The sequence below is a fragment of the Leguminivora glycinivorella genome, chromosome 15 (genome assembly GCF_023078275.1).
Source record: "Leguminivora glycinivorella isolate SPB_JAAS2020 chromosome 15, LegGlyc_1.1, whole genome shotgun sequence".
Classification (NCBI taxonomy): Eukaryota; Metazoa; Arthropoda; class Insecta; order Lepidoptera; family Tortricidae; genus Leguminivora; species Leguminivora glycinivorella.
In genome coordinates, this window is record NC_062985.1 from 5,711,993 (window position 1) to 5,729,974 (window position 17,982).

At 37.3% G+C, this 17,982-nt stretch overlaps 2 protein-coding genes across 2 annotated transcripts in view; one reads left to right on the forward strand and one right to left on the reverse strand.

Moving 5' to 3' along the window:
- The window catches only part of LOC125234282 (dystroglycan 1), a 168,428-nt gene extending 162,838 nt beyond the window's left edge, over nt 1-5,590 (reverse strand). Inside the window, exon 1 of the mRNA XM_048140505.1 lies at nt 4,782-5,590. Coding sequence (XP_047996462.1) covers nt 4,782-5,567 — 786 coding nt within the window. The 5' untranslated portion in view covers nt 5,568-5,590. The remainder of the gene's footprint in view (nt 1-4,781) is intronic.
- Nucleotides 1-17,982, forward strand: part of LOC125234281 (elongation factor-like GTPase 1) — a 272,150-nt gene that overhangs the window by 172,864 nt on the left and 81,304 nt on the right. The window lies entirely within an intron of this gene.

The following is a 17,982-nucleotide window of genomic DNA, read 5'->3' on the forward strand; positions in this document are numbered from 1 at the left end:
ATAGTAAACCAACGTTTTAAGCAGGGGTTTTCAAATGTCTTCCGACATTATTCCTGAAACAAATACCATAATATCTTATCCTACCTTTCCTTATTATGGTATTTGTTATTATATACCTCCTTCTTTTCATCCTTCGTAGCTTATATTTGGTCCAGTACTTGTTTAATTTAAACTCTGTTTGCGAATAAAATAAGTTATCATAGCATAAATCTGACCACCGTCTACTAGCAGTTTAAATGTAGTAGATGCAGTTTTCATATCACTGTCGCAGATAAGATTATCCTATTGTTGACTTGGAAGATAACTAATTACATTAATTTATTTATTTAACCTTTATTGCACAAAAGAAAACCTTAAAGTACAAAAGGCGAATTTAATGTCATAAGGCATTCTCTACCAGTCAACCTGGTACATTCCCTTTATTAAACACAAGTATTTTATGTATCAACCTTAGTATTGACCTTTGGATCGCTAAACACATCAACTGAGTCTTGAAGTTACTGCCTACCTGCTAACATCAGTATATGTGCTTTACGGCAAAATTCATAGTGATATAAACACATCAACTGAGTCTTGAGGTTACTGCCTACCTGCTAACATCAGTATATGTGCTTTACAACAAAATTCATAGTGATATACCGCGCACGAAAGGAGTTGTATTTATTCAAAGGATTATACCTACATAAAGTACAAACATTTATGTCTGCACTAATGTGCACTAGCTATCTAATTATATTTTATAACCCGCTTCTTCCATTGCGGGCGACTGCACAGCTGAGCACTTTATTTTATAAACTCATTTTCTTTGCTTTTCAAATTTCACTCGCCAGCTTACGCATCTCTATTTCCATAATATTGAATAACTACCCTGCGAGTCCAGTCGAGTTTATTAAGTTATTTGCGTCTCAGCGTCCATTTAAGGCAAAGATTCAAGATAGAACTCGCGGAATAAAACACGGTAATACCATTAAAAAGTTATGATAAAGATTCTCTGGAATAGGTACTTTCATATTGCATTTGCATTCCGTCATGTTCGTAAATAAACCAATAAGAAGTTGGAGGATATCATTAGCAAGCGCCGACGACGCTCGGTGGCTTTATTTTAGTTTAAACAGAGACATTTGAATAATAAATACTGCTAAAAATAGCCACATATATGGCTCGGTGTCGTTTTTATTAAGTACGATTATTCCAACTTCCACCACAGAACACATAGCCAACGTGCCAATCTTCGTAATAGCATGGAAGAGCGATAGAGAGACACTAAACGTTTCGTTATCGCAGGCAATTGTCACCTTCTCTAATAATCTGACAAGCATGGCGCTTTCATAAATTGTAAGTTTTGTAACATGTGTGAGTGCAAACTACGCGTAACGGACTCTACATGGTTGTACCCGGGTTTTATGTAAGTTAACTTCAGGGTGTAGTTTTGCGCATTTAATTATAACGCAAATGGTTTTTCACTTTTATAACGGTTTCTAGATGGCGCTAACGTTTTAAGAGAAGGTCAAAGTGCCATAATTTGTGTCTGACACCTCGCTGACTAGCGCCTTCTATAAGACGAATAATTATGTCACGAAACTACAGATAAAGATTGTTTATATTCTTTAACAGTCTCTGGCTTTAAGCTGCCTGATCTGATATTGCCACTCAGACTAGCGTGGTAATGAGATCCTGTCACACCATTCGATATTCTTACATTGCTCTAATAACACACATTGCATGTGCATGCGCTTAAAGAAGGGGAGACCTAGGCAGGTAACAAAAAAGGGCAATTGGCAGTGAAACAGCGTCTTCGACAGTGATCATATACTTAGTAGAATTAGTATTGTAGGAATGATAAAACAGTTGTCCAAAGATAGTATTTTTTATACGTAAATAGGTAAGTACCTATGTTTTGCAATTTACCCCACATTTTATAGTAAAAGCTAAGTATTTTAAACATGAGCTTATTTATCCTTTTGAGATACTCGTATCTTCGGATATGATTTGCATTAAATATCTATTCACTTTAATGTTAAACACACGAAAGCCTCTATTAAATTTAATGTTTTATTAGTAGGTACTTATTACTTGCCTTATAGTTTGATATAATTACACCGACTATTAAATTATTGTCAGAGACGTAAGTCAACTTGATGATTGCACACCAGTAATAAAGATTATTAGAATATTGCTCGCGATGTCTGTCTAGCCAAGCCTATATAAATGAAACAACGCGGGCTCGTCGGATAAATCTCTTTCATAATAAGCGTATTTATATGCAAAGATTGGCAGTTACATTTGCAAGAAAATGTAATCGCTGCGATAAGTCACTTTCCAAGCCAAAAGTGAGATATTCCGGGCAGAAGTTCTCGTTAACTTAACGACCTCGCGACAAATCGATAATTGTTATCCGGAGGCAAACGAAACTATGAAACTTTCACTTGTTTTGACCAAGTGTGAAGTGTCAGATGAAAATCTTACCACTGCGCGAAACTTTGATCAACATTACAAAGGCGAAACAATACGGAACTTTCTTTTATATGACTTTGGCCTAAAGCTGTTAAGTCACAGCGTCTATACACCTGTGACAAATAGCTTAAACAATCTACGAAATAGGCACTATTGAGATTTAAAAGATGCGTAAAATATCAAAACTGTGTGTTTTGGAAGTGGTTATTTGGTAATTGATATGGTTATCAAAATCGTATCATCGGAAAAGTACTTTAGAGAATTGGTTTTATGTGTATCCAACGATACTTATGCTATTATCGGTACAATGTTAAAATTATTGGTATTTCAACACCCTTCCGAAACACTTTCGTCGGTGCAATTTCTGTTAACGGCGAGTACAACCTAGTTCTCGGTACCTACGTAAGGTACTATGCCCCTTTCTCTTCCAATTCGCAATAGATAGATAGATACTTGGACTTTCTACCTTGTTTACTGATTAATTAGGCACGATTAGTAACGATGCGACCTTTTCAAATATTTACTTCACCTCGCGAAAGTGAGATTCATTCGAGACAAACCGCTTTGATTCAATTAACGCATTTAACGAGATCATTTTTTCCCATGATCATATCTCTCCAGTTTCACCCAAAGTAATCTTATCAATCACAATTCACATCTTCAGAATTTATATGGTAACAAAATTTCAGCTTAAAAAGGTAAAGCTTTTTTTACTTTTCGCTTTTTTTTTGTGTTAGTCATCGATTATTATGCACTCAAAACTAGCAGACATGTTATTCCAAAAGATCATTTTGAAAATGGAATTCCTTTGTCCAGATCCTAACATCCTGAAACCAATTAGGTGACAGCCATGTCTGAGCGCGACAAAAGAACTTTCAAAGTTAAGAAAATGCTCGTTCATTCATTAACCATGATAGATTAACTGCATAAGAGAGAAAGTTTTCCTAAAGAATAGCGTCTTTAACCAAAGTAAATTTGTAGCCGGACAAATTTTTTCGGGCGACTATTTTGGTGACCACAAAGTATTAACTAATGACAGGAAAGTACCGGCGGTGTGATTAGATGTTGTTTTTTCTTATAATCTTTCACAGTATTTGATGGATAGAAAATAATTTATGTAAGAAGTGATATGTTGATAGTTTGTGTTCCTTTATTGCAGTTTATTTATCAACAAAAGAACACTGGCGTTTAAGATAATTATTATGATTATTTTTATTACTTTACGCGATATCATAAATCGCTCATGTGATCTTAAATCATAACGAATATGATCCGCGTACCTTTTTTATTATGCAAAATTAAAAATGATATTCCGTAGCTAAGGAAAAAAGGAAGGATTTTGCATTTCTTTGTAAGCTTATTGCTTAAATATTATATGAATCTACTCTTTCATGAAACACCTTTCACATATAACACATATTAATGTCTCAGGACTACCTGAGCGACTGATATGAGCACTAGCTCATGAGGATAATCTATTACATTGTCTCGGTGAACATTCTGTTCCGACAAGTTCCGCGTCCGGACAAGCGGAGCCTAATGACTGAAAATAGGAGTTCCTACATGATAATTACTTCAGTTTTTGTTTTACTTGCAGCTCAATGTATTCTATTGTAATTTTAATTTTTGTGCAATTATGGATAATGGAATGTTGGTGAAATAGTCGAAGAATGAAGTCCGCATATTTAAGCAATTTAGTTCGGTATTTAAACAGTGTTAGCTCATGTAACAAATAATTACAACTAAACGTTTTAGAAAACCACATGAGAAATCGTGTTTTTCACTTTTCTAGCAAAGAAAACACTATTTGGTTTGAGTTCATTATGTTTACGCGATGACCCGTGGCAGTAAACGGCATTATTGATTAAGCTGTCTTATTCAGAATATCACACGGCGGGCAATCCACGATTAATGCTCTAGGCTACAAATGTCTACAAAGCGTAACATAGCCCGTTTTTATTGTGGAGCCTTTTTCTGCCACTCCAGGCAACCCGATAGAGCTGCTAAGAAATAAATAATTCATATCAATTTGCACAATTAATGTGGGAAAGCATTTCTGTTGAATGCACAGTAACCTTTCTCTAAGGGCTCATTAGGCGATATTTATGTGCTGACTATGAACTGACAGCGGAGGGTGATATCACAGCTCTTCCCAGCAATTTACGCCCGTGTTAGAACATATTTTGCGCAAAGTGCGAACATTATTTACGTTTAGGGCCACGCCGTTAAATCGGCGCTAATGATAGAATTCAGTGCCCGTAAAAACTAGGAAAGCTTTGGCTATTAGAGTGTAACTGATTAGGAAAAACGACGTTTGAATCACTGACCTCTTTTTTGGTTTGATCGTTGATCTTGACGTGGTTCTGCGCGGGCTTGTCGCGGAGGGGAAGGTACCCCTCGCGGCTGTCCGCGGAGTCCGCCACGGTGGTCTCCGGCTGCGTGCTGGACTCCACCGTGGCCGTAGTCCCGGGGTCCGTGGCCCTGGAGTCGCTCCCAGTGCTCAACGTCGGCGCGGTATCCTTCGGCCCTTCGGCCGTCGTTCCCGAAGTGTCGTACTCGGAAACTGTCTCCGTACTATCCGTGTTCAACGTCGACTCGGTATCTTGAACTGTCGGCGTTTCCGTCGTCCGCACGACCGGCCGTATCGTGTAATGCTTCGTCGGCCGATAAGTGGATGGAATAGTCGCGTCTTTGGTCGGAACTGGTGATTCGATTTTAGTGGTTTGAGTTTTGAATTCTACCGTAGTTTCCGGCGCTTTATGGGTTACTTTTTTAGTTTTCGGTTGAATAGTTGCGGTGGAATGGATCGCGGGAGTGGATTTTGTTTTGGTGGTTTTACGGAGGGTGGTTCGTTCTTCGACGTTGGTGGTGGGTTCAACAGTGGTAATTGTCGTTTGCGGGGGTGTGCGGTCAGCGGGCGGGTCTAGCATGGATTGTTTGGGTGTTCGGGAGGGCGGGAAGAAGTAGTCCATGATGGAAGGGGATCGGTTCCTGTTGGCCGGGAGCCATGCCCAGGGGTTGAAGTCGATGAGGCGCGGATGCGGGGGCTCGGCGGCGGCGGAGGCGACGGACGCGGCGAGCACGAGCGCGAGCAGGAGGTTGAGGCGGGCCATCGCGCGTGCGGCCGCGGCGACGATACGAGCGGGACTGCGCCGGCGCCGCGACCCGCTGCGCACGATCGCAGCCCTCTACAATACTATACTTACAGTTGTGTAATATGAAATTTCGTGTGAATATCACGAAAGCTTTTTTACAGTTCACTGATTTTTTTTTAAATCAAGTAGTCTGACTAGCTCAAAAGTTTTTGGTTGCGGTTTAATTATATGTACTGCTTTTACTTTTCGTGATATTAGCTTTTACTTGTGATGTTGAGGTTTTTTGATTACAAGCAGCCTATTAGCCCCTTCGAAATTAGATGGATATAAAGTACTTAGGTAAAGTAACTATTCCCTTCAAGTCAACTTTGCACTAACTTCAATAGAACAAAGGAAGAGATTTTATAAACATCATAATACAGATTCAGGAATTTTATATTAATCATGACAATACCACACTTTGTCCACCACAAATGCTGTAGGTATAACCCCACTTTAGTCACACTTAGGAAGTGTTCAAAATATCTAAATAATATTATGACCCAAGGGCGTGTAGACATTTCTAAGTTCGTTGTTCGTTCCTATACATATGTACAAAGTATTCAGATGTAAAGAAAATATTATTTCACCGTTGAAATAAGCTGTCGCGTTATTTCGTTTGTTTTGTTAAAACCTAAAGATATTTTTGTGGCAATTTCCTTCCTTTTACGCAGTACGTAATTAAAAATACAGTACCCACCTAACGGTTTCTCTTGAAGGTAATCAAAGTGAACACAGGCTGCGGAATACGCATCGTTTATTTTTTTGCCCCAAAAATTTTGCATGTCGGTCACTGAAGTCGTTTCTTGCGCCAGATTCGGAAAAAATATCGAAAAGTTTATTCAATAAGCTTACGCTTAGCCTTCCGGATGGTTGGCGAATTTGGTCAAAACAACAGTAAACAATGAACAAAAGGGGCTAAAGTGGGGCTAAATATGATCAATTGACTTGCAAAAAGTCGATAATGATAAAATAACTGAGGGTATTTTGAGTATAACTACATTTACTACATAATATGTAACTATTACCTCAATGCATTAAATTCGTTATTAATTTTCGACACATTAAAGAATGTTCTTGTTAGTAGGGATGGTTTTTTTTTTCACCTGGGTCTACAATTCTACATAAATGATATGTGCTGTTGAAAACATCTCATGTCTTTGTCAGGGAATCGATATCTTCGATTTCCAAAATAATGTATTTGGCTCCCGATGATTTTCTAAATTTTCTGAGTGCATTTATATTGAGCATAATTGTTCCGTTTTTCCGAATCAAAGTATCTAACAGCGGTTTATTACAGCGGGGGTGTTTTATTAGATTACCTAAATTATATTTGCACCCCTTTTATAGGCAAAGTTTTATGAACCAAATATTTATGAATCAAACTGTAACTATCTATTGATCATCCTATATACCTGTATGCCACCACAAAGACCATCTTATTATTACTACTGGCCTTAGCGTCTATTTCAGACGATTTATGGTGCAATATCCGAGAGACATCGCTTTTGATGACTAAAGAGACCTATGCGAGAGCAACACATTTTGCCACACAGCTGACAAGGGAAGCTTGCTACCAATTGCGACGTTTCGCTATGGTGTCTTCTTTCCCTTTTGTCAGCAAGTGCCGCAAACCAGGGTGGCTAGCCGAATGGCACAATCGCTCACGAAACGCTCACGAAACGAAGCGCTAGTAGATATCTATCTCTATCGCGCTTGCGTATTGGCGCGACAGAGCCAGCGGCGTATCGCTTTCGTTTGGCGTCGGAGAAATGCCATTCGGCTACGGGGCCTGGACTCATCGACGAACTTGCGACCATCTCCAACGCACTTTCGCCACTCCGTCCGCCCCTCCGCAAGCTTCTCCCAGTTTTGGCAGTCGATTTTAAAGGCTGCCATGTCCCTCTTGGCGCAGTCTTTGAAGCGAAGCAATGGTCTTATTATTATTACCATACTTAATTATTGAGCGATCATCTCGCTAAGCGTGTGGATTAGGGAGTTATTAAGAGCGTGACAACAGGACTCGTGACACTCGTGTCCTGTAATAGAGAACCCGTTAACAATTTCAAGGTTGTTATTACAGATTAGAGTGTCACACTCTTGTATAAAGTTGTGATATTTTTCCGGATTTCACTTAACAATCGGTGCTCTCTACACTAAAAACTATCTAGATAATTTTATTTTCAAGGGAACCGAATAAGTAAAGTTTATAGGTAAAGGTTCTACAAATAGAAAATGTTTTTTTTTTGTATGAATAGGTAGACGTTTGACCACGATCACACCTGATGGTAAGTGATGATGCGATCTATTATGTAATCGCTTGTAATGTTAGTCGCCCACTTTTGAGCATAGGCCTCCCTTCGAGTACGCCATTTATTTCAGTCCTGGGCTAGTTTCATCCAGAGCAGCCCATCAGTTTTTCGAATATCGTCCACCCAACGTGTCACCGGATGCCAGGCGCTTCTTACATCCGAAAGCCGCCACCATTCTGTCAACATTTTGGTCCACCTTCCATCTCTCTACATCTACACAGACATCAAAAAAGTCTTAAAAAAACAAATCCACTCCTAAATCTAAAACCAACACTAATCAGCCCCTGTGGTACTTGTACCGCTATCCAATCATAAGCTTCGAAATCCGGTGCGTGTCTACACCGATGCACGTCTTTAAATTCGGCCCCAAATCGATAAGCCCCGAAATGCTACCGCAAACCGTGTAATGTACGCGTCTCGATTCTGGGTGCCTTGCCAACCACACAATCGCTTACGTTTCGTAAGCCTATCGTAGCTAGCTCTCACTATCGCTCTTCTGTAGTGGCGCGACAGAGCCAGACTGCGTTTCGGTCGCCACGTAGTGTCGACTATTGTCACTTCGGCTAGGCCAGCTGATCTTCCAAAACCCTTACCAAGTATTTCTATATCAGCCAAAGTAAGCTGATCTTGAATGATGTACAGTTTTTGAACTTTTCTGGTTCTTGGTTTTAAGTGGAGTGGATGGAGTTGCGGTCCATTTGGTATTTCACTGGTAATGTAAATAATATGAAGCTATAATTGGTGTGTAAAATATTGCCAACGACAATGATACGCCCGATCTGCTTTGTGAAGGGAAAAACCATCTCATTGTTATATTTTTATTTAATTTTAAACTACTTACTATGGTATTTTATTTACAAGTTTAAGTATATGAATAATCGCTAAGGACACAATTGTATCGAAAATAGGGCAATAATTTCCTTCGGGAGATAAAACAAAATCTTAAGCTTCTGATATTTTTAAAGCGTGACGAAAACAGTTATGCACTTAATCTTATAGTTTCAATCAACCATCTGTTGGAGGGCACAGTCTTAATATTATTTGCAAAAACACATTTCCAGAAGCTTGTATTTACTATTTACTACATGATCAGTAAGTATGACGGAGTAAATAAAAGAAATAAACCACCACCAAGTTTGTAAATAATATTTTTTTGAGAAAAACATGTTTTTTTTTATTAGACGAGAAAATCCGGCTTTGACGTAACTGTATAAATTGCTTTGCCTACAATATTTGGAGGCTTTGTTGACGTAAAGTTTATCTTCTGACGAGATTTCGCGGAAAGAACGGAGTCGGATAATACCCGCCTAGATAATCGAGAACACGGAGAATACGCGTCTGGTTAAATCACATCTTCATATAGGATCAAAGGTTACATAGCAGGGAAACTTCCGTGTAAGGAAAAGAAAAATACACGTGTCGTTGTGGATAAATATAATTTTCAGTACAGATGGTGCCCATTTTAAGGAACGTAAAGACATGTATCGTATTTCATTGCATGTTTGAGAAAATATAATTTTCAGTACAGATGTTGTTTTTTTTACGCACTAGTGCGAGAAGTGGTTCATTATATGCCAGGTCGAAACTTCGGAGGCTCATCTATACTGAAAAACGTCGTACGATACACGTGCGAAAAGGAAATTCGTAACTCGTGTTTTAATCTATCGCCACTCGTTTCGAACTTCCTTTTTTACGCACTTGTATGTACTATTTTTGTGTTTTATGTACTATTTTTGTTGATATTAAAACGAGGGCAATATAATGTAATAGAATTATCATACGAGAAAATCAATTATTAATAGTACATTACGACAAGTGCGTAAAAAAGGAAGTTCGAAACGAGTGGCGATAAATTAAAACACGACCGAAGGGTTTTAAATCGACACGAGTTACGAATTTCCTTTTCGCACGTGTATCGTACGACATTTTTCAGTACAGATGGCCCTCCGAAGTTTAGACCTGGCATATAATTAACCACTTCTCGCACTAGTGCGTAAAAAAAACACCATCTGTACTGAAATAGTACATTACGATACAAGTGCGTAAAAAAGGAAGTCCGAAACGAGTGGCGATAAATTAAAACACGACCGAAGGGAGTGTTTTAAATCGACACGAGTTACGAATTTCCTTTTTGCACGTGTAGTGTATCGTACGACGTTTTTCAGTACAGATGAGCCTCCGAAGTTTCGACCTGGCATATAATGAACCACTTCTCGCACTAGTGCGTACAAAAACACCATCTGTACGGTCGTGTTTTAATTTATCGCCACTCGTTTCGAACTTCCTTTTTTACGCACTTGTATCGTAATGTACTATTAAACCATCCTATATAGTTAAAATATACGTACTATGCTTAGTGTATTACCTACAGAACAACTATTCTTTCCAATTTACCTATAGGTATTTGCGTTTTAAACATATTGAATTTCATGTTTACATACATGTTTGTAATTTTATCCAATTTATTAACTGCGTTGAAAAATAAAATATAGAAATTCGTTTTGGTAAAAGCGTCACGTGTAACATTTATTAATAATTTTATCAGACAAATGTTTTCATGGAAGACACAACGAACAAGGAAGAAAAATGTTGATGACAATTACTTAGTTGTTGAACTGAGCACGCATTTAGCAGCTAAAAAGATTCCATATTAGGTCATGTTCCTCAGTCTAGTCGAGGAACATGCCTTTCATCCGTGCAGTTATGTGTTCTCAGTAAAAGTTGTAGCGGAGTGACGTTTATGAACACAATTTATAATCCTAAAATGTATTATGTATGGCTGTAACTTTCACAGGTCCTTCCTACCTATCCCATGACGATTTCTGGCTAAGTTTCGCTGAATTTTTTTATGTGGGGGATTCCAGAGGTGAAAAAGGCGATCTAGTTTAGTCTTAGGTCTCGGAAAACGCGAATTTTCGAGTACATATTTATATACATAGAAAACATCCATGACTCAGGAACAAATATCTGTGCCCATCACACAAATAAATGCCCTTACCGGGATTCGAACCCAGGACCGCGGCTTAGCAGGCAGGGTCACTACCGACTGAGCCAGACCGGTCGTCAATGTATTTATCTGAATCAGAATCAGAAATGTTTTATTGCAAGATTATGGTATTTACAATAATAGTAAAGGTGTAAGGTACATTTCTTGAGTAACACATAATCTACCCATCAAGAGCATGCAATAATATTTTCATTATAATTTTCTCACAAGTTTTAGGCTTATTATAAAATTATTACTAACATACTATGGATTAATTGACATATATTTGGAATTTATTTGTTATACAATACTTCATCGAAATTAAAATCAAAATATTCTGTTAGATTATAGAAACTTGTTTTAATTAGAATTTTCTTTAGCGTTTCTTTAAACTTTTTTCCAGACATCATTTTGATGTCGTTTGGCAAATGGTTGTATATCTTAATACTAGAATAATACATCCCCTTATGTCATTAATAGAACCAGAAAAAATCTGATCTAAGTTGCATCGAGATACTGTCACGCCAACCATGTGCTAGTCCTGCTGAATGATTACAACAATAACGTTGTCAAGAGTTTTATTTGAAGACAGTACTTTTTTTTCAACTGGGCATATACAACGTGCGCACTTCCTAACCGCATGCAATTATAACAGATTTCGCAGATCTCTAGTCCTTGCGACTTTCACGTCATGTCCTTAGCCCGATTGGGATCAGGCACGCGTCGCAATGCGTCTGTCCGACTGTCCGACATTGTGGAAATACGTCCGGTCGGTTTGTTTACTGTTCCTTGTGCAAGCTGATTTTCAACCCCCGACGCAAAAACGACGGGGTGTAATAAGCAGTGATAGAATAGAATAGAATAGAATAGAATAGAATTTTATTGTATAACTGTGTACATGCATAGGTGTTTTTTTATACAAGAAGTATCAACAGTTGCCTGCTAGGGCGTACAATTATGGTAGGTAACCTACCCATTTTATAACTAAGCTTATTATCTAACATTACATAGGTGTCTTATTAACTAGCAAAAAATTCTTTTCTGTCATAAAACACTTGCTCAATCAGCCAACTCTTGAGCTTATATTTAAACATGATCGGAACTATGGGAGCAAAACTTTAACAAAACCTTAGAGCTGACGTAAATAGAAAAAAAACAAGATTATTATTTTCAGATCAGTGTTAAATTTGATTCTATACCTATATATTTTATAACATTTAAATTTTGTGGTTAGGTTATTGGTGACGGTTTTGTAAGTTTAAATATATCGCTTGACGTTTCGAGTTACTTATATTTTAAAGAACATTTTAGAAAATATACAAGACAAAACATACGTTACCTGAAAATATATAGTTTCTCAGAAATCCTAACGAGGTTGCAAACAAAGCACTGAAATCGGAAGATCAATTACGTAGTTTTGAGAAATGGGCGTCTTTACTTTACTGCAGAGAATAAAACTAGAACGGAATAACAACGATATTCATGTCTCATAAACTTGTTTCAAAACTTTTACTTTTATGAAATAACATATAACACATACATTATGGAGTATTACCATTCCAAGGTACTAAATATTAGTTATCTTTTACCAAAGCGGGCACACCCATCTTCGAGACGCAGTGCACGCCAAAAAGTTCAGTTGCTGAGAGCAGGCCTATCTAGTGTGCTCCTGAAGTCCTGATCCATACTCCTCAGCGATAAAACAAATTTGCAACCTAGGCAACATTGAAGTTTAAGACACTTTTTATTAAAGTTTGGTTGTGCTAAACGATCTGTCCTTTTAAATTTTTTAAATGAATATTAATAATTATTTATATTAAATTTGAAGTGTAGCGCCTTCACCTAACTCCTCGCCAAGGCTAACACATGATCGCTGCTACAAATATCTTCGTTCTAAACGTCTTTTTCTAATTGAATTAATGACATAAGGACATGTAGCCTATGTCTCAGCGAAATACTCTCGCGCCAACGTGCGCTAGCCGTGCTGGAGTGCGGTCTAAAAATGCCATTAAAATATCCGACGGTGGTTTCGGCACCCGACTGCACTTTACCGACGGCCTCGTCACCGCCATCGCGTTACTCGCATTACCGGAGAAAACGACGAATTCCGTTAGACCAGCGGTGACGGCGACCATAAGTCACCGTACGGCGCAGTGCTATCTATCAGTCAGTACCTTAACTTGTTTACGATCGATTTGCATTTACTTTTATTGTTATCAATAAATGACAGAATACGTTAGTGTTGGTCGTTTAACAACTTAATCGTTTTATTTCATTGGTTATTAAATGACAGAAATTTTGCATTTTTGAAAGCTGACAGTTAGGAATGATTACCAAATTATGGGCGAGCGTTGCAATAGGTAAATAAATGCCAAAAAAATCAATCCATGGGGACCGATTTTTGAACCTCGAACCACAGAATATATAATAGTACAAGTACAGAAGGCTCACTGCTTTGATGTTTACGAAATGCCGCCTTTTTAAATACCTACAAAATTCTTACAAAGAAACGAGCCGCACGTGCGCGGCGTCCGGCGATAGGGTTACCTATGGATTAAAACGAATTAATTACTCACATAAAATGTTATACTATTATATTCATATATACTGTATTTATATATTTTTGTTCAAGTTCCAGCATTACAAGCCTTATTGAACTTTTTCGTGGGACTTAATTAGTAGTAGATCTGTGTAAGAATGTCCTATGGTATTTATTTTATTCATGATGTCTATTTAACTAAATATTATTAGCCATTCGACACGCGGACATCGCATATGAACCTTAAAAAAACTCGCGACGTAAAGTAACAATAGAAACTATAGAAAGTGCGAACGTGCATTCCGTGAGAACGCGCGCCACCCCTGAGTAGGCCGCGAACTCGCGGCCGCCAGGATGTACTTGTAGCGCGGCGATAGAATCGCGGAGTGAGCCGCCCCTGCTCGAACGCATGAATTCGCCGTTCGAAAGTCTGTGGAGAACGACGTAATGTACGACTTTCGAACGGCGAATTCATGCGTTCGAGATTCAAAAATCGGTCCCCAGTCCAACGTCTTTTGTGTGACATTTTTTTCAATCGATCAAAAGTCAAAAATCCTGCTAGTCACGGAAATAGTTGGGAGAGATTTGCAAATGAATAAGGAATTACATATTGACATCGCATTTAGGACGGGTTGCAAAAAAGTTCTGTTAAATTCTATTCTAGGGGAGGTATCTACTCAGGAAATAAATGGTTGATGCAACTGGAGCCCCTCACGCTTAATTTTTACTAATATTATAAAATAAACTTGAAAAATGCTTAGTCATACTTCCGATCTACCTTCAAGTGGCTATCACAAGTTTTTCTATGCAATTACACACTTTAAAAACGAGTCACAAACCAAATCTTTTGTCTACATGTACCGCTAACAAGTAATAAAAATTTTAATATCAAATCAATGTACTGATTGAATTCTTTTGTACGGTTGGGCGCGCCCAGACGCTCAACTCATTAATCCTAGTGGAACTCGATACCTTGTACTTTCAGCGTCTAATCATTCAGCGATAAAACAAGTTTCCAACAGATCTAGGAAACATAAAAGTTAAGGTTCCTTCGATTAAGGCTCGGTTGTGCCAAACGGTTTGTCACCTTTAAAGCTAAATAATATTAAATATAACGTTTTGTACACGGGCATTTTCAGAATTTGGGACCCCCCAATTAGCAAAAGTTGTTAACAAAAATTAACTCACTGTCAGTTTTGTGCCGATAATTAAGCATTAAATTTTTATAAAAATATTGTTTTTGTGTTAATTACATAAACTTTAAGCGATAATCTACATTCAGAATGTGAAAAAAGTAAATTTTTAAACAGATTTTTATGCTTAATTATCGCCACAAAACTGACAGCGAGTTAATTTTTATTAACAACTTTTGCTAATTGACCCCTCAATTCCCAAACCAAACCTTCAAACCCAAATTCTGAAAATGCCCACACATCTATAAAGCTACTCACGAGTTGAACGCGACAAAATACATTATTTTACATTTTTTCCGACATTTCGGGCAGGTTGTACTGGCCGTGATCACGGAAAACTCAGACAGGCGTTCGACCTGTGTGTGACTTTATGAATGTTATTAATAGTTATTTGTTATACAAGGGGGCAAAGTTGTATTTTAACGCCGAGTGTGGAATTGAAAAACGAGCAAGTGAAATGATTATATAGTTGAAGTTGAAGTCGAGAATAGAATCCTGAACATGCGAGTTTTTTAACACACGAGAAGTAAAATACATTTGCACCCGAGTGTAACACAAAATGTTTCCCCTCATTATAGCGAGGAAACTACAACGCAAAAAATGCGTTTATCACTGCTTCCAGTAGTTCCACAAGTGATAAATCATCTTACTAGATTCACCTACTTTTATCAATTTTAAAGCAGTTAATTTGACTTTATTCAAGGTCAAATTACTTTACCCACTAGTGGATAAAATGCGTTTTTACCCGCTGGTATTGAAGGACAAAACACGTGTTTCCGAGCTAGTGAGGGGAAAATTATAATACATGGGAATTTTCGTAAATCAATTCAATTTTAATAGGCTACTAATTGTTGTTCATGCAATTGGGTCTTAAGTGAGCGTCTTCTAGAGACAGTATACGACCGACCTGTATAAAATTATGACTGACAGGAGGACAGGACGGTGACTAGTCGAGAAAAAAGGGATGTAAATTTTACCTAACAATGCACGCGAAACAAGAAGTTCGAAACATTACATTCGATGAATGATGTTTAATTGTTTATATTAATTATTCCGTAGGGAAAAGCTTATACGGTTTATTAAAGGTAATGTAAGAAAACTCCAAGAATTAAAATTGAATAAAAACAACCTAGTACATATATATTTGTTTCAAAATCATTTACAAATTCAGTAAATCACATAATGAGTGAATCTCGCCTTAACTGCTTTCTCACGTTTAATAAATCCGACAGGAAACTGCCGGAAAAAGCTTTCGCTTCATAAAGCACATAATAAACTAACGGTAGGTTTTTGTTACGATTGAAAAGCCTAAGTGAACTAACTGCAGTCTGCGTTCCTTGAAGTAATCTTAATGCATGTTATAGAACTGTCATTGCTGAATGATTCCCATAGAACCACAGATATGTAGCTCAGTAGATCAAGCGCAGACCCTTTTCTTTCATTTTTTTAGTTACGAGAAACTTCCGAAGAAACTTTGCTTGTACTTAGCATGTAAATTAAAAAGTACAAGTACCTTACCTCGGTATCACTTTTTCCCGTAACAACTGGAGCCGCCTTTTTATTAGCTTTGAAGTAGCTACAAACTACAAATCGTACTGTATTATGATATTTGTAATTAAAATTGTAAGGTATGTATGTAGATGTACATACATTTTTTGTTGCTAATTAACATGCAAGCTTATTCATATTCCTCTATCAAACAAAAATATGCACAACACTGATTTAAACCTTTACGATTATTACACATAATTATTTTTTACATCGGGACTTAATCGCGTATGACTACATATTAAACTGTCTTCTCCGAGACCACGGGGACAACGCCGTCCCTGAAACGTTGGAGGTCAGTATAATATGTATGTATACGCGATTAAGTCCCGATTTTAAAAATAATTAAAAATATGCACGCCAATTCTGAAGGAATGTATTTGTACTTCACAGGCACAAACAATTTATAATATTTTTGTATTAAATGTTCAGTTTCATCTTGAAGATTTAAAAAAGATTGTACCGCTCAATATATTTTAAATTGTTTTATTTTATTAAGAGAACACAAATGATGTCTAAAGTATGACGTGGAAGTATGTCTGTGTTGCAAAGCTGATCTTGCGCCGTAAAACAATGAAGCGTCTGTATGAGTGCCGTTGTTCGTTTTCTCTTCCGATAAGTAGGTTTCTGCCTTTTTACCTGTCTGTACATTGACGATAGCTTCTACAATAATATCTTGCACATTGAAGTTCGCAAAAATATTCTCTAAAAACGAGTATATCACTAAAGAAATTTTCATCACTTGATTAAATTAGACATAACAATAACACTTTCAAATATCCAAAGTCCAAATAGTTCGGGATAAACTTACACAGTCCATTGACAAAAACTTACAACTTAAAATAAAAATTGAATGAATAAAGCCATTTGCCAGCGATTTTCAAAGTCGTATTTTAGCCAGTCATTAAGCTACATTTAGGATTTTGCTGAACTTATATCTAATCTAACAGTTTGATTGCATCCAATTACACTATTTACTTAGTATTAGTAGACTATTTACGTAGTAGTACAGACGTTACGACGTTCTATTTAACTATTACGCTTTAAAATTTATTTTTTTTTATTTATACCTACTTTTGCTTATTTACTAAGTACGCAAGAAGCATTTAAAAATAATTGAATAATGTAACCGGAATACTGGAATAATGTGTAATGTACTGGTTACATCGAACGGCTTTTATCTTAAGTCCTACCTAAGCAGGTTGAAATAAAACTTTGGAAACGGATTAAACCGCGTATAATGAATTTACGATTCATCCCGACGTTTCGAACACTTTACAGCGTTCGTGGTCAACGGGTGATTGAGGAAAAATTACAATGTGCAAAAGCCACCCACATACAAGAAATATTAACGAACCATGATCATCAATAATATAGATTTCTAAGGCAGGTTCACACACTATTAATAATAATAAAGCTAGTTATGAAAAACGCTAAACAATCTAATAGTAAAAAGTCTTTATATCACCGTTTTAGGCGAAACAAATGTCGCTTATCGCATCGCATTTTTATCACAAATTGAAAGAACCGTACGTTGCGCCGAAATCGTGAACATTATGGGACCGCCTGCGCAGCCCGGCGGAATTCATGCCTGTTCGGCGCAGCGCAGTTCAACCAAATATTCAGCTTTTATCAATTGCCGTTACATCTTGTCTCCGCGGTGTTGTCAGATCAAATTGTGGCGGGTGAATTTGGAAAATTTGTGGTTTAAATTAAATAGAAATGTTTTTCTGCCAAAAAATCATTTTTAGAACCTAATTGATTTAACTTTTCTTTTATACCGCAGTTTTTAGATTATCGCAGAGTTATTTTGACT